The following is a 21392-nucleotide window of genomic DNA, read 5'->3' as shown; positions in this document are numbered from 1 at the left end:
GCAGGGACTTAACCGCTGGGTAACACGCCTGTCTCTTGTATAATGTGCCAGCTCTACCTGGCTCCAAAAATTAGATCTCCCAATCACCTACTTAGATACCATAGTGTGCATACTAAACATCCGAGGAATGAGTCAACCGTAGGTTACATGGATGAGCATCAACTAGTCCCAGCATTGCTCAGAGTGTGAGAAAAACAGACACTATCCCAGGAGCCAGGGTTCCAGACCGCCAGCGGCTACCTTGCCAAGATGGCCAGCATTTAGGAGCAAAAGGGTATGTGGCTAGGGAGGCTGGCCATTCTGAATTTGGTCCTGCAGCTTGAAAGGACGCTCAGAGGCAGGCCTGATGATTGCCTCAGTGGCGAGCAAACTGACCAAAGCCATCAGAAAAATTTCTTCAGTAACAGGCTGTGTACTGTGAAGGTGACCACCCTGGACTATAGAACTCCTTAGAGCAGCTCACAGCCCCTCTGGCCCCAGGCAGCGCCCGAAAGGACTCTCCAGGGGCAGCTCGGCTACCGTCGGTGGCGGTATAAGCCACTCAGGAGCAGCACTAGCAAGGCACAGCTCCCGTCCACCCCGGGAGCATAGCTGGCCAGAGCCGAAGGAGCTGCCGGAGCTCCGCCCAGAGAGGCTGGGCATGGTCACGCGGCCGTGGTGTGGCGCGAGCTGCGCAGGCGCGGGCCCAGCCGCCCCGGGGACCCTCGGGTCGGGGGCGTTGGTCCCCAAGTGAACGGGAGAAAGCCGGCGGCACTGGGGGTGGACGTACAGATCGTGCTGCGCCCAGGGGCTCGGAGGAGCGCAGAGTCCGCCGCCGTGCAGGTGAGGAGACTGAAGCAGTGCGTGGGAGAGTAGATGCTGAATTTATGGGCCAGGCGCAGCCAAGTTCGCAGAAGCTGCACCTGCCAGACCCTCCGAGTGGTCCAGCCCCGCTCGGGACCGCGGTCAGTGGCAGACACGCACACCGCGGTCAGGAGGTCCGAGCGCCGCTGGCCACTGCTCTGCAGACCTGGAGCGAGGCAGGTGTCAGCGACCTGCCTGAGTGCCTGGGGCAATGGAGGGCCAGGGCCGAGCCCCGCGTGGGCGGAACGAGGGCAGGGGTTTCGGGTGTCCGGAGTAGCAACTCGGGGTGAGGGCACGTTTCTGGCTTGCTTCAGAGTCTCGGAGGCACCTGTTACGCCGTCAAGTTGCACATACCTGGCTTCAGACCGGAAGCGACAGGTGTAAATAAACCCCGGTGCTGAGATCTGAGAGTAGGAGGATGAGTCCCGTCAGCGCTGTTGCGCAGCTGGGAAGTGAAGGGGACTGTGCAGAAGTTCAGGCGCGGCCTGAGCGGGGCTGTGCCTTCAGAACCCCCTGCGGCTCGGGGCAGCGGCCTCTGTGCCCCTGGTCCTGATCCCACGATGCTGTTTTTTCAACGGCCCAAATGCCTAGAGTGGAACTAAACGTGTGCTTTTGTTTTTACTGTTTATTTTCCATGGGGCCTGGCAAATGATTTATGAAAAGAAATTCAGAGCGATTTATTTTGAAAAGCCTTTTCCTGGAGCCCCTCCGTTATAGACCCAAAAACTCCTGCCCAGCCCTGGACACAGAATGGACTCAGACAACAAACCCTGATTCTAAAAGAAGGTCTTTCATCAGATACCCTCTGTCTTTGTGTGCATGTAATATGTAGGGGTAACAGGTTAATCTAAAAAGGAGCAAGAACCATCCATCATGCAGGGGGCAGTTTCTGTAAGGAAGTTTGCCAAATATCTCCTGTCCATTTCATCCTGTGATCCTTGCAACTCTATCAAACAGTTCTTTGTTCTGGTTCATTCAGCTTGCAGGGGTTAGGTTTTAGTTATTCTTGGTTGGCCTTGTCCCGTGACCCCCCACGTTTAACTGGCATACCAGTTAGTCTGGCCATCACGCTCCTTAAGCTTCTTGAAGTGGGTACAATTGTCTCAGCAGCTTTGACGATGCCGGGACCCTGTAGTTAGGGGGTCAGGCATCTTGCACATAAGGCAGCTCTCTTGCCTGGCCAGGTGCCTTGCCTCTATGGAATGTTGAGCCAAAGCCTCAAGGCTCACTTGGCCCAGGCTTGTGTGCCAGGAATATTCCTGCGTGGTTTAGAGGGAGCCAGCCTCACCTCTGAGCTGAGTGGGCTCTGTCACAGGAAGGTTACCACTGGGCAGTACCCTTTGCCTGGTGGGGTGCTGGTAGTGCAGAAGGCTGTGGTAAGCTGCTGCCTGCAGGGATAACATGGAGTGGGCAGATGAAAGAAGCCAGGGTTCCCATTGGACCTAGAAATTCTGCCCAGGAGGCAAGCCTGTGTGGACCTGGCTGGAAAGGTTGCCCAATGTTTTCTGTCTGTCCAGCTTCAGGTTTCCTGCTGTGGTGGGAGGATATGTGTTTCTAAGCCCTGCAGAGAACACAAAGATAATACTGTGTCTTGCAATTCTGTAACACACTGTGGTGTTTTACACTGCTATTCTCATACATTCTTCATGATGAATCTTCAATAATTTATTCATTGGAAAGGTAAGATTAGAGAGAGACCTCCCACATACTCATTTACTCCCCACATGGCTGCAGTGGCTGGAACTGGGCTGGTCAGAAGCCAGGAGCTAGGAGCTTCTTGCAGGTCTCCCTCATGGATGCAGAGGCCCAAGGACTTCGACCATCTTTTCTGCTGCTTTCCCAGGAACATTAACAGGGAACTGAATTGAAGTGGAGCAGCCAGGAGTCAAACTGGCAGCCATGTGGGATGCCAGGCTATTCCTCAGCACCAACCCCTGTGCCCTTGTTTTTAAAGAAGGTACTAAGGTAAAGAATCAAAAGTGACCTCTCACAGTGAAAAAAGGAGAATTTTAGGATTTATGGTTTTTTAACCCTATGTGCTTCCTATCCACTCTTAGAATTTGCTAGAACAGCTGTTCTGAGTGCTGATGGCAGGCTGTGTGAGCTGAATCTAGAATGGCTGCATCTTTGGGGGATCTGAAGCTTGAGGATTACTTCACAGAGAAGGTCCCTCTCTACCCAGACCCAATATCCCTCACTCTCCGTAGTACTGCAAAGGTTCCCAGTAGCTGGTGATGCCTTCTTTGGAGGCTCTGTTCAAAACTTTGTGAATCTGAAGGTGGAGGAGCCAGGCAGGCAGTCACCCAGGCAGCAGAGTGGGTGAATGCTCGTTTTGAGTAGCTAGCTCAAAGGTGCTTCAAGATGAGGGTGGGTTAAGAGGGGCCCTCGGTGCTGGTGTCCTCAGGATGGGTGTCAACTCATCTGGCATGCATGGAGGCATGTTCCTGTGGGTAGGAAAGGGGCACAATGGCTTCACAACTGAGTATGGGCATGGGGACCATAGAGAAAAAAGATTTGGTCTTATTTAGAAGGACTGGACTTGGCAAAGGTTGAGCTCCCTCTCAGTCCCTGCTCAGGAGCCCTATCTTGCTCTCAGCTTGCTCATGGCCCACCAGCAGGCGTCAGAACCTGAAGCATTCTCCCTCTCCCACCCCCTCCAACCCCCATCACTGTGGTCTGTTCTAGCTTCAGAGGCTTGTGGCTGGCTGTGTTCAGTACAGGATAAATGATCTCGGACAGAAAGTTGGAAGACACTGACTGTTTCCAAGCAGAGCCGTTGGCCACCTGCACTGCTCAGATGGCCCGAGGGGAAACAAGGAGATCCAAGAAGGAAGATGAAATATCTTTGCCATCTGAGGACCTGAGGCCAGGAGGCCCAACTGTGGTCTCCCCTCTATGGCTCTACTCACCCTGGGGAAGGAGGGAGGATGCGCTGGCTGGGGCTGGGCTGGGCAGGTGTGCTGCTGCCCTTTAGAAGTTGATACTGTCTCTACTTGTTCCAGGCATGAGTCATCCGGGGTCCATGCTTTGTTTGGTTAGGACTTTATCAGGTCCTGCCCTGAAGCTGCTCCTGGAACAGGCAGGAGTCAGACTGGGGAAGGCAAAAGTACACATGTGCCCACTGAAGAGGGCGTGATGGTCCTCGGTCACAGTCACAGTGTGTACTTAATAAATGTCAGAGCTGGAACAATGTCATGGCCTTCCTAGCTGCTGCCCCTGCCTGTACAGGTGTACAGAGGGGGTGCATGTGCTGTAGGTCACATAGCAAGCAGAGGAGCTAGATCCCGGAGGAAGGTCACTGAAGCCCAAGCTCGAGTGTTTGCTTTACCACCAAGCCAGTCCTTCCACATGGAGATGAAACTGGGCAGTTGGTGGCTCAACACCTTAACCCTCTACCCTATGGGGCTGGCAACCCAAATTGCTGCAAGCTTGTGTTCCGGTTGTTCTGCTTCCAATCCAGCTCCGGATCAGCTGAACTGTTGCTATTGTGGTCATTTAGGGAGTGAACCAGAGGATGGAAGACCTCTCTGTCTCTCCTCTCAAGAAAGAAATAAAGGAAGGAAGGAAGAAGGAAAGAAAGAAAGAAAGAAAAAGGAAGGAAAGAAGGGAAAGAAAAGAAAGAAAACAAATCTGCCTTTCAAATGAAAATAACTAAATATCCAAAAAAAAAAAAAAGGATCAGATGGCTGTAGGTTAGTTCCAGCTGTGCCTCACTAGAGTTGAAAGAGTAAAATCCAAATTCTTTCATTACACATGGACTGCCCACTGATTAATTACCAGCCCTGCTGTTAAAGCCTCAGATTGTGTACCACGTGGTGGAGCAAGATGTGTAAATAACCACACCAAGTCCATTTGGTTGGTTGTGTATTGTGCAAAAGTATATGTGTGTTGACCCACCCATGTGCACTGTGTAGTCAGTAGCTGAGGGACAGTGTTGTCAAAACTTCCAGGTTGTGGAGAGAAAGTGTTGTTTGTCCTGGACCTTATAGGGAAGTAAGCATATGGGTAGGAAGGCCATTCTGGGTGGAGGAAACAACATGGACCCTGCTTTGCGGCTTTCCACATGGGGTGATGGGCCAGAGCCAAGCTGTGGAAGGCCCTGTTAGCTGTGCTGAGACATGCATTAGGACCCTAAGACTAGGCCTGGCGTGATGGCTCAATTGGCTAATCCTCCCTCTTCAAGCCCCAGGATTCCAAATGGGTGACACTTCATGTCCCAGCTGCTCTACTTTCAGTCTAGCTCCCTACTTGTGACCTGGAAAAGCAGCAGAGGGTGGCCCAAGTCCTTGGGACCCTGCACCCATGTAGAAAATCTAGAGGAAGCTCCAGTTATGATGGCTTTTGCTCTGGCTACATCAAAGAAAATAAACTATGGAAGGCCAGACTAGAGCTAAGTTTAAGTCTGTGGTTATTGCAATAGGCCAGGGGCAGGGTAGTATGGCCCTGGGCTTCCAAGGTGTAGGAACAGGTAAGCCAGCAGGCTACATCCTAGGAGGAGGAACAGGTAAGCCAGCAGGCTACATCCTAAGCCATGGAGAAAAGCTGTCCCTTTGGTTCCTTTTAGGGTGACACATGGACCGTATTAAGGGCTTCTTCGGTCCATTAGCATTCACAGGAGAGCAGGGGAGCCATGTGCTGGCACTTGGGAAATGTTATAATCTGCGTGACTGCCAGTGACTCAAAAACTTTTGCTCAATCTTTTGAAGGCCCCCAGGGGTTTGGGGAGGATGGAGTAGGGAGGGAGGGAGGGAGCTTGGCAGCGCTCCTTTTGATGGTTGTTTTTTTTTTTTTTTTTTGAGATTGCCTATTGGTAGCTGAAGGAGCCCAAGGATTCCTGGGTGGCCTGGTCCTGCCCAGGGAGTAACTGAGCTTAGGGGCATAGGCGGGCCTCCAGAGCCCCACCTCCAGCCTTTCCCTGCTGTGTGCCCTCCGTGGGTCAGTCTCAGCTCTCAGTTGCAGCACAAGTGTGCACTTGGTGGACGGTGGTAAGTTCCTGTTCTTGGCTGTGACTAAGACTGGGGTGAGGGTGAGGAGTTGCATGGGGAGGACAGGTGCTTTATGCAAAGAAGAAACAAAGCGACTTAAACCTGGCAAGGTGAAAGCGGGGAGACATCTTGATGAGGAATCAAGAATGTTCGGACTACAAAGTGAGCCACTTTTGTTAGAATTCCCAGGATATCACTGGAGAACTTGCAGTGATGGGGGGTTGGGGTGAGGTCAAGCCATCTTCCTTGGCGCCACCCTGCTCTTCCCAGATCCGAACTCCACAACAGCTGTTGTTTGTTTGGGGCCCTAGCCTGCTTCACCTTCCGGGGGGTGTGGGTGGGTGAGGGAGATCAGATAAGGGTGCAGTGGGGGAAATGGATACTGTAGCTGTGTCAGGTGGGGGCTGGGTCTTCTGTAAACAACCTTGTTCTTATCTTATAGACAGATTGACTGCTGTCCCTGTGGAAGAGGGACAGAGAGGGCAGGGCAGAGAAGGGACATCTGGTGCATGGTAAGTTTCCTTTGGAGTAAACATGATTTGATAAGTCTGTGACCCAGAAAAGCCAAGTTGATCTTTGAGTTTAAGGCTAAGGGCATCATTCCCTGGCCTGCCCTGGTCCCAGCAGAAACCCATTTCTGAATGTGTGGGGAGGCAGGGTGTGATGGTAAACAGGCTGTGGGGAGGCTTGGAAGGCTTATTCCTGGCAACGCAGGTCCAGGTTGTCCTCATGCTGTCTCCTGGTTCTGAGACAAGGAGGATGCTACTGAACTTCTCTAAACCTTAGTGTTGGTCGCTGCAAAGACAGGATAATTTGTGCATCGCAAAGCTATTAAGTGATTGAAGTTGAAACTTGAAATGGCAGTAGGGTTCTGTGGGTTTAGAAATCTGAGTGTTAATGGTGCCTTTAGCACCAGCATACGCCCCTAGTCAGTTTGCTGTTCCTTGGGCTTGGTCAGGCCTTGCTGAGCCCTTCCACCTTGCCCCTGTGTCCTAGACTAGCCTCCAAGCCTCTTCCCTCTGGGTGCCTCTGTGGCTGCCCAGACTGGGTCTCAGCCCTGCATTGCTATAACATCACGCTCACGTGTGGCTCATGCTGCCTCACCTTCCCACTTGTGTACCAGGCTACATGTCCTTGAGAATGAGGTATCCTTTTACTTCCTGTCCCCCCAAGTTTCCATTTATTGAACAGGTTGTGCTGAATAAATGTGTGTGGAAATAAATGTTGAGTCTGAAGTTGAACTCCCTCGTCCATAACGGGCAAAATGCCCGTTGATGAGCAGTGGTGAGATGGGGCCTTTTTGTTTTAAGTGTAGCAGGAGCGTGTTGAAAGGATGTGGAGCTGACCATAAGCAGGGTCTCAGGGTTTGTGAATGGCTAGTGTGTCCAGGAGTCCTCAAGAATACAGCTGAAGGAGAGATGCAAGCTGGTGTTTGCACACTAAGCAGGCATGTTTGTCAAATCTGTGCTGAGATATCATTTGTTGTGCACACCTGCCAAAAATCCAGGGCTGTTTTATATTTTTAAGATGCTTCTATGTATTTTGACAGGCAGATATGGAGAAAGGGGAACAGACACAGAGAGACAGATCTTCCATCCTCTGGTTCACTTCTCAGATGGCCGCAATGGCTGAGGTTAGGCCAGACCAAAGCCACAAGCCTGGAACTTGATCTGGGTTCCTCCTGTAGGTTGCTGGGGCCCAAGGACTTGGATCAACTTCTACTGCTTTCCCAACACATTAGCCAAGAGCTGGATCTGAGAGGGAGCAACTGGGACTCAAATGGGCAGTCATATAAGGTGCCGGGATCTAAGACAGTGGCTTAACTTGCTGTGGGCCACCAGGCTGGTTCCCAAGAATGTTCTAGAAGTGCATAATGGTATAGAAAATTATCCCAGGCTCTTTGTAATGTCCTGTTTACAGCAGGCTGGTGAGAGCGGTGATTTCCTCCTCATTGTTCTGTGAACTGTGATCTAGTAATGTGTAACTTTTCCACATCAAAGAATGGGAAGCAGGCCTATGGAACGGTCTTTCATATTTTCCCAAGAACTCCACTAACTATTAAGTCATCTTTACCATTAAATTATTTTTCTTAAGATTTATTTTATTTTTATTGCAAAGTCAGACATAGAGAGGAGAGACAGAGAGGAAGATCTTCTATCCGATGATTCACTCCCCAGGTGACCGCAATGGCCAAAGCTGAGCTGATCTGAAGCCAGGAGCCAGGAACTTCCTCCAGGTTTCCCACATGGTTTCAGGGTCTCAAGGTTTTGGCACCATCCTCTTCTGGTTTCCCAGGCCACAAGCAGGGAGCTGGATGGGAAGTGGAGCTGCGGGGATTAGAACCGCTGCTCATATGGGATCCCTTGCATGTTCAAGGCGAGGACTTTAGCCGCTAGGCCACCACGCTGGGCTCTACCATTAAATTCTATTGACATCATCGTGGCACCCATTTGGGCTGAGTGCACTGCATACCAAAAGTGCTACAGTGCTAGGCACTGGAGAGCTGCAGTTTTAACTGTGAGGTTACAAGGAGCTCTTTGGGGCTGGTGTGATGGCTTAATTGGCCTATCCTCCATCTGCAAATGCCAATGAAGAACCTAAATATTTTCTACTTTTTTGATTTCTGCCGTGCTTGCTTGGCTGGGGGCTGTGTGAACCCCAGGCCTGACAGTCTACGTGACACCTGACAGGTCACGTAGCCAGAGCACTCCTCAGGAAGAAGTCCCCTGGTGTTAGTTAAGTTGCTCACTACGCTATAACCCACCAGTTTGTACTATTTGAAAGTTGCTTGTTTCAAACCCACCAAAGAAGCCTGCCAACTTGCTCTTTTTAAAAGTTAATGGTTGGGGCCCAGCGCAGTGGCCTAATGGCTAAAGTCCTCTCCTTGAACACGCTGGGATTCTAATCCCGGCAGCTCCGCTTCACATCCAGCTCCCTGCTTGTGGCTTGGGAAAGCAGTCAAGGAGGTCCAAAACTTTGGGACCCTGCACCCGCGTGGGAGACCCAAAAGAGCTCTGGCTCCTGGCTTCAGATCAGTGCAGCACCGGCCGTTGAGGTCACTTGGGGAGTGAATCATCAGATGGAAGATCTTTCTCTCTGTCTCTCCTCCTCTCTGTATCTCTGACTTTCCAATAAAAAAAGAATAGATAAATCTTTTTAAAAAAACAGTTAACAGTTAAACTGACCAATCATGACTGTATAATTGTGTGAAACAAAATGTATAAAAGCCCTGTGCTGTCCAACCTTAGGGTCTTCCCTTCTTCTGCCCCTTTTGGTTGCTGCTGATCCTGCTGCAGCAGCCGTCCCTCCCCCCGTCCCACTGGGCCGGAGTGATGGCTGGGCGCCTAGGCCAGCCTTAATAAGCCACCCTTTTGCGTTTGCATGGACTTCAGACTCCTGATGATTTTCTGGGGATCTCAAAATTTGGGTACAACACCAGCATCTCATGTGGGCACTGGTTTGTGTCCTGGCTGTTCCACTTTGTACCTAGCTCCCTGCTTGTGGGCTGGGAGAGCATTAGAGGATGACTCAAGTCTTGGGACCCTGTGGCCATGTAGGAGACCCTGAGAAAGCTCCTGGCTTTGGATCAGCACAACTGCGGCTGCTGCAGCCATTTGGGGAGTAAAGCACCAGACTGAAGCTCTCTCTCTGTTTCTCCTTCTCACTGTAAGTCTGTCGGCCAGCTCCTTCAGGGAGAGCTGAGTGGTATGACTGGACAGGTTTAAGATTAGAGGGGACCACATATCCCCTCTCCCCTCGAAGACCTGTCTGCCTGGGGATCCCACAAGTGCACCAGAATTGGCCTGGCTTAGGGAGGAAGGCACACAGATGAGTCAAATCATAGAGCGCATGTGGTTCAAATGAAAACTAGTGCCTGTCGGGAGAAGACAGGCAAGGTATGCATCCTGGGGACGACTTCACCGCTTTCCCACTCAGAGACATAAGGCTGCTCAGCAGGGCACCTCATTAGTAAGGCAGCCAGAGAGCGGCTAGGAACAGGATGGACTCTGCCAAGACCTGCCGGGGACTCCATTTCCACGGCGGAGTGCTCTGCCCCTCTGCCAACATCTGCTCAGCCCCTTCAGAGGTGGACACAGTGGCTCCTGCTCCCTCTGACCTTAGGCCAGCTCTCTCTGTGTCTGCTCCTATGTGTTTAATCGTGATGTCTGCGTAATTCCGTTCACAGAGGAAAATCATGTCAGTGTAGACCTCTGCTGTCTATCATGGTTTACTTCTCAACTGTGGTTTTACGTGTTGCATCTTTTCGGATTGTTTTAATTTTCATGTGAGCCTTTTACATTTCTACAATGGATTAAACATACAGAGGTTTTCAGTTGGGAGAAATGAACTGGAAATGCCCGTTTTCTGGGAGTGAGGTCCTGCTGGGCCCTGGCTACAGGGCTGAACGAGTAGAATAAGGTCCCTGTTGCTTAGGAATCCTTAAAGTCAACAGGAAGAGAGATAGGCTAGCAAACAGTGTGACCAGTGTTGTAAGAGAAAATGCTACCTCCCTCTGGACTGTGAAAGGAGACTCAGGCCTAAGGGAGGAAATGGTGTACCGCCCAGAACACAGGCTGGCAGAGCTGAGGGCCACTGCCGCAGGTGGGAGTAGAGACAGCTAGGGCAGCATCCAAGAAGGCTGCAGTTTCTCTGTTAGCACGCCTGCCTTGCCTGGGAACTCCCTGGGGCCTGAACCCCACAGCTCCTGTCATCCCTCAGATACGGTGTGACAGGTGCTTCGCAGCCCAATGGGAAGTCTCTCTCTCTCTCTCTCTCTCTCTCTCTCTCTCTCTCTCTCTCTCGGCCACTCCCCCACACCTCCTGGCCAGCCGCCCTGTCTGGGAGAGATCAGACTCCAGCTGTCCTCTGAGAGCAGTAACATTTTCTCCCTTCCTTTCGATCTCCAGAATGTCTTTCCTCCAGGAGCCGGGCTTCTTCACCATGGGGATGTGGTCCATCGGTGCAGGAGCTCTGGGGGCTGCGGCCGTGGCGCTGCTGCTGGCCAACACAGACATATTTCTGCCCAAGTCCCAGAAGGCATCCCTGGAGTACCTGGAAGATACAGACCTGAAAACCATACAGAAGGGTAAGGGCCACTGGCCAGTCCCAGTACTTTTCCAAGACCCTGGCAGGCAGACTTGCCAAGCTTTCTTCTTTTCTTTCTTCTTCCTTCTCTTTTGTTTTTTGTTTGTTTCTTTGTTTTAGTTGAAAAGGAGATGTAACTGAATTGGGAAAAAATTTTAAGGCTTTTTAAATGACTGATAATCTATACAAAGCTTTGTGATAATCTACACAAAGCTCTTGCTTTATTTTGATATTTCCTTTCCATATTCACCTGTCACAGGGTTGTGGTCCTGGTGTGTCCTTTTACTTTTCTTGATCGAAAACATTTTCCTTCTGTCTTGGTCTAACATTGCTGCCTATGATTTATTAGTCCTGCACCTCTGTTTACTAAAACATCTCTCCCAGACTGTTCTAAGGAATTCGGGGCCTTGGGGATTTATCACACAAATGAAAGTGCTTGGATCAAATAAGGATGAGAAACGATTTGTCCTGGGTGGCACACTGCAGGGACTTACTGAAAGAGGGTCTGGATGGCTCCTGACATTGGCACAGCCAATGGGGAAGCTGTGCATAAGGTCTCTTTAGAACAGACCTGCCCATTTGCCTCCTCTCGGGGACCCACCCGAGTACATGGCTGACCAATGACTGATGACGCTGACGGTCACACAGTCCAACGTCATAGCCCTGCCTCCTTGCCAAGTGTTCCCAGAGTCCCACAGTGCTGACCCGGGACAGGAGAGCTTGATAAACGTTCTGACTCACAGATTGCTGGCCTCCAGGTTAGCCCCTAGAGGGGAGGGAACATTGTCTTCTCAGAAAGAAAGCATGTCTAAGGCAGGGGGGAATGTGATGGCGGGGACGCATGGTAGGTCACCATGGTAGAGAACTAAGAAGTCCTTCCAGATCTCTTTAGCTCTGTAACCAGAGTGTTCCAATCTCTTACTAGATTAAAGACAATGTCAGCACCAGCACCATGGCGTACAAGTTGCTGGTATCTCATATGGGCACCAGTTCATGTCCTGGCTGTACCACTTCTGATCTAGCTCCTAACCAATGGCATGGAAAAGCAGCTGAAGATGGCCCAAATCTTTGGACCCCCGCACCCACTTGAAACACCAGTGAGAAGCTCCTGTCCACTTGGGGAATGCACCAACAAATGGAATATCTTTCTGTTTTCCTCTTTTCTCTCTGCAACTCTGGCTTTCAAATTGAAAGAACTCTTAAAAAACCAAAGGCAACAACAAAACCGTGGGGAGTTGGCGTCGTGGTCTATAGCATGCTAATGCTCTATAGCACCAATATCCTAGATGGCTGCCAGCTTATGTCCCAGCTGCTCCACTGCCCATCCAGCTCCCTGCTTGTGACCTAGGAAAGCAGTCCTTGGCCCCTGTACCTGTGTGGGAGACCCCCGAGAAAGCTCCAGGTTCCTGGCTTCTGCTTGGCTCAGCTCTGGCTGTTGGGGCCGTTTGGGGAATGAACAAGCAGATGGAGGATTTTTTTTTCTCTGTTTCTCTCTTCTCTCTGTATTTCTGCCTTTGAGATGAAAATTAATAAACTTAAAAAAAAAAAAAGATACTCTTCCTCGTCCTCCCCCCACTCGACCCACACTCAACATCCCACAGAGGCATGGATTCCTTTGGGAAATCCTAAAAGAATAAGAGTTCTCATACCAGACACTGCAGTCAGCTCTTTGGTACTCATTGCTTCATGCTCCCTATAGTTCACAGCAGAGCTACTGGATGCCCACGTGTTACCCATGTGGAAGCTGGGGTCCATGGAGGGAGAGTGACATGCTCGGGGTCACCCAGCTGGATTTGGGGATCAGCCAGAGCTTTACCACCAGGCTTGGGCTTCAGTACCATCTCATCCTGGAGTGCTTTCTTGTTAGACATCATCTTCCCTCCTGTTAATGACATTGTGCGTTTACTTGCTTCCTTCAATTCCTCTGAGTGTGTTTTTAGGAGTGAGTTTGCTTCGGTCACGGTACAGACTTTTTCACTTGTGGCTGTGTGTCTGCCTTAAAGGATGATTACAATGTCCAAGAACAAAAATTAAAACCTTTCCCCGCCCCCCCCCCAAAAAAAATGTCTGTTTGGAACACTTGTTTTAATGGAGGAAGAAAGAGTAGGATTCTAAGATCAGTATTTCTTATCTGTTTCCTGGGTTCCTTTTTCCATGTGTGAAACGCCCATCCAGATCCTGTGTGAGGCCTGGGCTTCTAAGCTGGGTGTGGCTCATGGAGTTTGTGACCGCCTGTTTGTTGGGGCAGGGGTGGGTGCAACTGAACTGGACTTGGAGGAGGTCCTGTATTGCCTTTTCTTCTCCCTTAGAACCGAGGACTTTCAAAGCAAAAGAGCTATGGGAGAAGAAGGGAGCCGTGATCATGGCTGTGCGGCGGCCGGGCTGCTTCCTCTGCCGAGAGGTGGGTGTGTTTGGACAACTACTCAAAGAGTTCCTGGCGAGTGGCAGCCAGTGCCTTTTGAGGCCAGGACCCAAGAGTTGCAGGCCCACCCTCCCCTTGATCAGCACTGACCTGTGTCCTACTACTGGCCGATTTTCTGTCGACTCACACTGTGTCTGGTTTTGACTACTTAGCATCCCCACTTGGATTAGCAACACATCTGACTTGCCTTTGGAGCACTGCCCACCAAGGCTTTCATCCCTGTGTAGTACCATCTGGATTCTGGGCTCACTCACTGGCTCCCACACAGAAGCTGATTAGTCAGTGAGGAAACATATCAAGGGAAGGCAGGAGTGTGATCGCAAGGGATGGGGGAGAGGCAGAGAAAAGGAGATCTTCTATCAGCTGGTTCACACATCCAAATGGCCACTGTCGCCACAGCTGAGCCAGGTCAAAGCCAGGAACCAGGAATTTCCTCCAGTTGTCCCACATGGGTGGCAGGAACTCAAATACTTGAGCCATCCTTTGCGGCCTTCCCAGTTGCATTAGCAGGAAAGTGGATTGGAAGTGGACTAGCTGAAATCCTTACCTTACAAGCGCCAGGATCTCATGTGGGTACTGGGTTGGGTCCCGGTTGCTTTACTTCCCATCTGGCTCCCTGCTTGTGGCCTGGGGAAGCAGTAGAGGATGGCCCAAAGCCTTGGGACCCTGCACCTATATGGGAGACCCAAAAAAAAACCCCTGGTTTCAGTTCAGCTCAGCTCCGACTGCTGCGACCATCTGGGAGTAAACCAGAGGATTGGAGATCTTTGTCTCTCCTTATGTGTGTAAATCTGCCTTTCCAATACAAAATTATTAAGAGAAAAGGAGGTGACTGGGATTGAAGCCAGTGATCTGATATGGAATATGGGCATCCCAAGTGAATATGGGCATCCCGCTGTAGTCTTAATCTACAGTGCTACAACACATGCCCTATGTGGGCTTTATTTCTGGATTTTGTTATTTATGTGAGGGATAAAGAGACAGGGAAAGTTTCCATTTACTGGCTCATCCACAATTGCCCACAGTGACTGGAGTAGGGCCAAAGCCTAAGCCAGGAGCCAGAAAAACATTCCAGATCTCCTGTGTCAAAGGCAGAGAGTCAGGGACCTAAGCCATCATCTTTATTTCCCAGGACCTATTTTAGGAAGAAGTTAGAATCAATAGCCAGAGGTGGGAATCAAACCCGTGTACTCAGGAGGAGATGTGGACATCTGCACTGGCTTCTTAACTGCTGGGCTGGGTGCCTGCCCTGGGAGTGTGATGGTGAGAGCACAAAATGCTAATGTCAGGGGATACTGCAATTACTGTAACCAGCTTGCTCCCTTTCTAATGGGTAAACCAACAGCCATTGTGGTCTGGTGGCCTGTCTAGTTGGTAGCACAAAGCCTGTGTTTTGAGATTGCTGTTTTGCTTAGGCGAAAACCCAAAATGACTGTTCTATTGCTTTTTACGTAGTGATATTGACCCTGTGCAGGCTGCCATCTTCATCAATTCTGGTTTCCCTCCCTGACCCCAAGGCATTGCTCCTGAGCCTTACTATTGTCATGGAATGTATGCAAAGCCCCCCCCATCACCTTTATAATATTTTCATGCATATTATGTCATGAGATCCTTACCATGCCCCCCTGGAAAAAGAGCTATTTGTCCTTACTCTCTTTTCCAGGCAAAAAAACTAAAGTGCAGAGGTTAAGATGATTATTTCATGGCCTGCCGTAACAGATTGCCACAGACCTGGTGGCGTTGGACAGCACCCATTTATCTTACAGCTGTTGGGATATGGAATGTTGTCTCACCCCTCCAGCAGGCCGTAGAGGAAAACCCATTTGTGGATCTTTTCCCCAGCTTCTGGAGGCCACCAATGCTCCTTGGCTCATTGCTCTTATTATTTTGGAAGTCAGCCCTGCCTGTTCAGACCTTTGTCTTGCCGTATCACTCCAGTGTAAACTCTTTCTTCCTCCTTGTTCGGTGGGTGCATAAGGAGTCTGGTGACTATAGTGAACCCTCTGAGCTGATCTAGATAAATCCCCTTACTGGAAGATCAGTGAGTGAGCAATCATGACTTTGTCTCAGCCTTAACTCCTGAATGTCACAGAACCTATTCACAAAGTCCTAGGCATTAAGATATGGGTATCGGGAGAGGCTGCCATGAAGGTGGCATCTGAACTTGGAGTTCTTGGTTGCAAATCTATGGTACCTGCAGATGCCAAGATGGAATGCTATTTGACTTGACTACTTGGAGCTGTTGCAACCCGTAGAGTTCCAAGAGTAACATCTCCTTCCTGATAATGGCATGCTTTCCTGGACCCTGGGCTGTGCCCTGGCAGAGTGTTTTGGAAACCTAGATGAATGGCAATGAGAGTTATTTGGAGTGGCTCCAGGAGGAATTGCATGACTTAGTTTCCACGTCCTGGCTTGGACAGGGACCTACTTGGCATAAAGAGCCTAGGAGAAGTGAGTCACGAAACCTGTTCTCTTCAAGCAGGTGGCCTGTGCCCACACGACGCTGCAGTCCTCTTTGCCCTGGGCCAATTTTGCTTTTACAGGAGCTCTTGATGAATGCATTTTAATCAATTCTGTTGTGTCAGCTATTATTCTTTCCCAGTGTTGAAAATTAAATGTAGCTGCCATTGGATAGCAGCATATTTGTGTTGAAGACAGTGGGTCACGTTTAAAAGGGTTTCCTACTGGTTAATTCTGACACCAGATATGAGTGAGGCCACTTTATCATGACTCAGGCAATTTTATTTATTCAGCAGCATGCATTCCTGAGGGTCAAGGCCATCTGTGCCTCTCAACTCAGCTGCATTCTCCCCACCTTCAAATCTGGCCACTAGGTATTTAGTGTCGGTCATGTTTTAGACACTGAGAAATCCACAAAATGGAAAATGTAACTTAGGACTATTAAGACACATTTGGGAATTTGAGTAGTGGCACTTAAATTTGTGGTAACACGCACAGGTCACCCAGCAGGGAGGATAGCATATGCACAGGGACTTGGAGTTTTACTTCCAGTTGGACTGGCCAGGAGACCATTTTTAGAGGCAGAGTGCTTTTTCAGAGGGTAGAGTTTGAGCTGGAGCTCCAGGGAAGGTTATCGCAAGGGCGGGGGTGGGAGGGTCAGGGACTGGAGGGTAGATAAGTGGGCCAAAGTGCCTTCACTTGGCCTTGAGTGGATTTGTCTGATGGGCCTTGGATCGACACTGTGGTGCGAGGGAAAGGGTGAAAGGTGAGCATTGTGGAACCGGGAGGAGGATGTATTTGGTGCAATCTCTTCATTATGGCTGCTCCCTAGCTGCAGTGGGAACATCCGTAAAGGGAGCCTGGCCTTTCCTTCCCACTGTGGGAATCCTGGGCTGAGCAGGGAGACCTGATGCCCTGTTCTGAGACGCAGTGCTGGCAGGTGCTGGGCCACTCAGGCTTGAGTTGTTTCTGGCGATTATGTTGCTCCTGCCCCTCTCTGTTCTGTTCCAGCTGTGTCAGGGAAAGTGAGTTGTTGGCCACCAAGATCCAGAAGTTCCCATCCCTGAAATCTACCCCTGCCCTGCCTTCCTGTAGGAGGCTGCAGACCTATCTTCCCTGAAGCCCAAGTTGGATGAGTTGGGCGTGCCCCTGTATGCGGTGGTAAAGGAGAATATCAAGAGTGAGGTGAAGGACTTCCAGCCTTACTTCAAAGGAGACGTCTTCCTGGATGAAAAGGTACGTGTGCCTTGAGCGCTTCGGCCCCGGCGCGGGAGGGACTGTGGCCAGCTCTGGAGGACTCTGTGGCCAGGGGTGTGGCTAGCCTGAGGCCACCGTGGCCTTGATCTTCCACGGGCTTTCCCAGCCCTCTGAGCAGAACATGATGAGACACTTAGAAAGTAAGCACTCTTATTATGCAACAATTCCGTGGAGTGGAAGGCAGGAAATAGCTGACACTCCAATAAGTTCCTATCCCCACCCCTAGTATATATATAGGGGACCCTGGCAGGAATCCACCACATTCCTTATTTCATTGCTGCTGTGTTGCTTCCCCTTCCACTCTGTGTCTGCAATGGGCAGTACTATTCCCACTCTGCCAGGCTCAAGGACAAGGGAGAACTTGAGTCAGAGTGCAAGCTGCAAATCGGCGTCCCTAGTTTGGGCTTGCCTTGGCGGGGGGGGGTAGGGCAGCAGCTGGACCTGGCCAGGAGGGTGCTATGTTTCCTCCTTGGGCAGTTGTGAGTGATCCCCAAGGGCAGCTGTGTGTGTGCTGAGTTGGAGAGAGGACACCAAACACCAAGCTAGAACAAATGCCATGCTGGGAAAGGCAGGGGCACAGCTGCTTACATGGAGTCTGTCTTCCTTACTGCACAGAAAAGGTTCTATGGTCCACAAAGGCGGAAGATGATGTTTATGGGGTTTATCCGTCTGGGAGTGTGGCATAACTTCTTCCGGGCTTGGAACGGAGGCTTCTCTGGAAATCTGGAAGGTGAAGGCATCATCCTCGGAGGAGTCTTTGTGATTGGATCAGGAAAGCAGGTGAGTTCTGGCTTTTTGGAAAAAAAATTATCTGCTGCTGGTACAATGGCTCCATTGGGTAATACTCCACCTGCAAGCAATGGTAGTTTGTGTCCTGGGTACTCCACTTCACATCCAACTCCCTGCTTGTGGCCTGGGAAAGCAACGGAGAATGGTTCAAAGCACTGGGACCCTGCCACCCACATGGGAGACCGGGAAGAAGCTCCTGTCTCCTGGCTTTGGATCAGCTCAGCTCCAGCTGCTGTGGCTTTTTGGGGAGTAAACCAGCAGATAGAAGATCTTTCTGCCTTTCCTGCTCTCTGTATATCTGCCTTACCAATAAAAACAAATAATTTTTAAAAATATATCTATCTGAAAGGCATAGAGACTGAGATCTTCCATCTGTTGATCTCACTCCCCTGAGGTCCCATAACAGCCCATTCCAGGAACCAGGAACTCCATCTGGTGACACTGACCAAAGTAGTTAGGTCATTGCCCACTGTTTGTCCAGGAGCGTTAGTAGGGAACTGGATCAGAAGTGGCATAGTGGGGACTTAACGTGGCATGCACACATAGGCTATTGATCCACAAACAGTGGTTAGGACATGCTGCACCACACTGCTGGTTTCCATAATCTTAGTGTTCACTAAGTTTGAGACCCTGATATGCATATTAGAATGAAAAAAAACCTGACTCCCCAAACGTGGCTGAGAAAGACAGACCATGACAGATCAGGAAGAGTGGTGAAATACAGTGTCAAAGGAAGACATCGGAAATAATGACTCGAACCCTCCCTCCTCTTCCTCACATTCCTTGGATGCTTGGCAGAAACACTGGGACTCCCTGAGTAGGGAAAGTCAATCTCTGGCTCCGGGTTGCGGCCTCCTGAAATAAACCAGCCAGAGACACACTGCTAAGGCATGAAGCAATGGCAGTGAACATGGCTCTGGATCCAGCAACTGCTCCCTGGTGCTGCCCAGAGCCTCTCTTCAGAGGGGATTCCCAGCACCCCTTTCCAGAAGCTCTTAGACCTGGGAGGGCCCCTGCTCTGGAGGACTACCCATCTACCTCCTACTGTGGGATGTGAGGTTTTTTCCCTCTTCTGCCACTGCTTTCCTGTGGCCTCTAGGGCAGGGCTTGGCACACCTGCCAGCCTCCTCTTGCCTGGCGATGCTGACTCACCGATGCTCATGGGCTTGGCTGGCACGGTCCTAGTGTTGCTAGGTTGTTGTTTGGCTTTATTGGTATTGCCTGGGGCCCTGGCCTTCGCCCTCCTTGGTGGAAGGTTGACTGGGCTGGCTTGTCAGAACTTAACTCTTCCTGGGAGTAGTGTTTTCACAATCCCACTGTGCCAGGTGCCATTTAGTAATGATTTCCTTTGTAACGTTATATATATATTTTAAAGATTTTATTCTCTATTTGAAAAACAGAGTTACAGACAGGCAGAGAGAGGTCTTCCCCCCTGCTGATTCACTTCCCCATTTGACTGCAACAGCCAGAGCTGAGCTGATCCAAAGCCAAGAGCTTCTTCTGGGCCTCTCTCAAGTGGGCGCAGGGCTCCGAGGACTTGAGCCATCTTCCACTGCTTTCCCAGGCCACAAGCATGGAGCTAGACTAGAAGTAGAGCAGCCAGGACACGAACTGGTGCCCATGTACAATGCTGATGCTGCAGGTAAAAGCTTAAGCTACTATGCCATGGCACTGGCTCCTGTAATAATACTTTAAAAAGCATTCTTAATTTAAAGAAGTATGTGTGCACCTCAGAAAATTTGAGGACAGTTGGCAATAGGAAGTGAGGAGAGCATTCTTTTTTTTTCAAAGATTTATTTATTTTTATTGTATTTATTTTTGTTGTAAAGTCAGATATAGAGAGAAGAAGAGAGACAGAGAGGAAGATCCGATGCCAGGAGCCAAGAAATTCCTCCAGGTCTCCCACGTGGGTGCAGGGTCCCAAGGCTTTGGGCCATCCTTGAGTGCCTTCCTAGGCCACAAGCAGGGAGCTGGATGGTAAGTGGAGCTGCCGGGATTAGAACTGGCGCTCATGTGGGATCCTGGAACATTCAAAGCGAGGACTTTATGCGCTAGGCAACTACGCTGGGCCCATGGAGAGCATTTTTTATGGACAACCTAAAGGAGCAACTCTGAGGCCATCTGTTAGAAAGTGGTGTCCTGCAAAGCTAGTTTTTTTTTTTTTTCCCATTCAGAACTATATTGTGGGCAGCTTCACCTTTGTAAACCTCATGGTTGCCCTTCCTGCTTTATCAGCTGTGAAGCCTTTAAATGTCCTTGTCAGTTACTCACATCTGACTTGCTGCTCAGCAATGTTGTATGCACAGCCCTGACACTGTTCCTGTGCGCAGCGCTCACACTGTGTCCTGTGCACAGCCCTGACACTGTTCCTGTGCGCAGCCCTCACACTGTGTCCTGTGCACAGCCCTGACACTGTTCCTGTGCGCAGGCCCTCACACTGTGTCCTGTACACAGCTCAGATACTGTTCCTGTGCTCAGCCCTCACACTGTGTCTTGGTCTTTCCTGGGCCTCCTTTCCCCCAAAGACTGAATACTATGGATAGGAGGCAAACCAGATGCAGAAGTGTGGTGTCTGCTGCCCGTAGCCTGATGGTGTCTGTGCCTGGAGGGGGCAGCTGAGAGCCAGGAGAACTGACACTCTTCCTTTTTTTCTTGCAGGGCATTCTCCTCGAGCACAAAGAGAAAGAATTTGGAGACAAAGTAAACCTATCTTCTGTGCTGGAAGCAGCCAGGAAGATCAGATCACAGGCCTCAGAGAACAAGTGATCCCAGGAAGGTGCCTGGCTCAGAGATGGCTGTGGGGACACCCCCAGCTCCCGGGACATGCTGCGTGTGCACAAGTGTCCCTCACTGCCACCACCTTCACAGTATGATTATTGATGTGTTTTTATATTGTTGTGTTCTACTGAGACCCTGTAAGGCAATATAGCCCCCAAACAATACTGACAGAAATGTAAGAAATGAGTGAGGGATGGTTCGGCTTAAATCTAGGGAATACGAGGCTTGCAGGTGATTGCTGAACCTCCGTAAGAAGGTACTGGAAGGTACATGGGGTTTGAATGCTGTTCTCTGGCACAGTTTTGATTTTCATGTATTCACAGAGTTGAGAGAAGTTGATGATGGGAGATTAGAGAACATTAGGTTCTGGGTTTGTGCAGTTTCTACTAATTGCTGATGGCATAACCAGGTAATACTTCTATAAAGCAATTGATGTGTAATGGGATAGTTTGATAAAGGCAAATTATAAAGTGAAATCTCTGGTTTCATCGTGTTTTCATATTCATTTCTTAGATCTCTTCTAGAAAAAATGATCATCTCTGGCTTTAATAAAATGCTTAAAATCATCTGTATATACAAGTGTTTCCGATAAGAGCAGTAGTAAAAATATTTACCATAATGTTGGTTGAGAGGGAAAAATCAGTTTTCTCTATAGGTGTGAGGCAGGGGAGACTCTCGTTCTAATGATCGGAGAGGTTTCAAAATGACCAGAAATCATCTCGTTCTTCATGGTGGTGACTTTGCACTGCATAACTCTGGCATTTAGAATTAGC

The 21392-nt window shown here is 50.0% G+C and overlaps 1 protein-coding gene across 3 annotated transcripts; it reads left to right on the top strand.

Annotated features, from left to right (window-relative positions):
* Nucleotides 1–695: 695 nt before the first annotated feature.
* On the top strand, nt 696–21185 carry PRXL2A (peroxiredoxin like 2A). Of its 3 annotated transcripts, XM_040970428.1 has the most exons (8): nt 696–822; nt 5643–5828; nt 6271–6340; nt 10736–10914; nt 13223–13314; nt 16891–17031; nt 17668–17832; nt 20500–21185. In XM_040970428.1, exons 4-8 carry the CDS (start codon nt 10737–10739, stop codon nt 20605–20607), a joined length of 684 nt encoding a protein of 227 aa, XP_040826362.1. In that variant the 5' UTR covers nt 696–822; nt 5643–5828; nt 6271–6340; nt 10736; the 3' UTR covers nt 20608–21185. The 3 variants fall into 3 exon arrangements, with proteins under 3 accessions (XP_040826362.1, XP_040826363.1, XP_040826364.1); XM_040970429.1 differs by lacking the exons at nt 5643–5828; nt 6271–6340; XM_040970430.1 differs by lacking the exons at nt 696–822; nt 5643–5828; nt 6271–6340 and having other exon boundaries at nt 10734–10914.
* Nucleotides 21186–21392: the final 207 nt, after the last annotated feature.

This window comes from Ochotona curzoniae, unplaced genomic scaffold, assembly GCF_017591425.1.
Source record: "Ochotona curzoniae isolate NIBS_2020 unplaced genomic scaffold, NIBS_Ocur_1.0 scaffold_4763, whole genome shotgun sequence".
In the NCBI taxonomy this organism is placed as follows: Eukaryota; Metazoa; Chordata; class Mammalia; order Lagomorpha; family Ochotonidae; genus Ochotona; species Ochotona curzoniae.
The sequence above is the reverse complement of the archived record's forward strand: the minus strand, read 5'-3'. Positions and strand labels throughout refer to the sequence as shown.

What these genes read in the sequence shown, in the direction of transcription:
- PRXL2A (XM_040970429.1), top strand. Translation starts at nt 10,737, where the DNA reads ATGTCTTTCCTCCAGGAGCCGGGCTTCTTCACCATGGGGATGTGGTCC. An exon ending in GCTGCTTCCTCTGCCGAGAG is followed by an intron (nt 13,315 to 16,890) that starts GTGGGTGTGTTT and finishes GCCTTCCTGTAG; the next exon opens with GAGGCTGCAGACCTATCTTC. An exon ending in ACGTCTTCCTGGATGAAAAG is followed by an intron (nt 17,032 to 17,667) that starts GTACGTGTGCCT and finishes CTTACTGCACAG; the next exon opens with AAAAGGTTCTATGGTCCACA.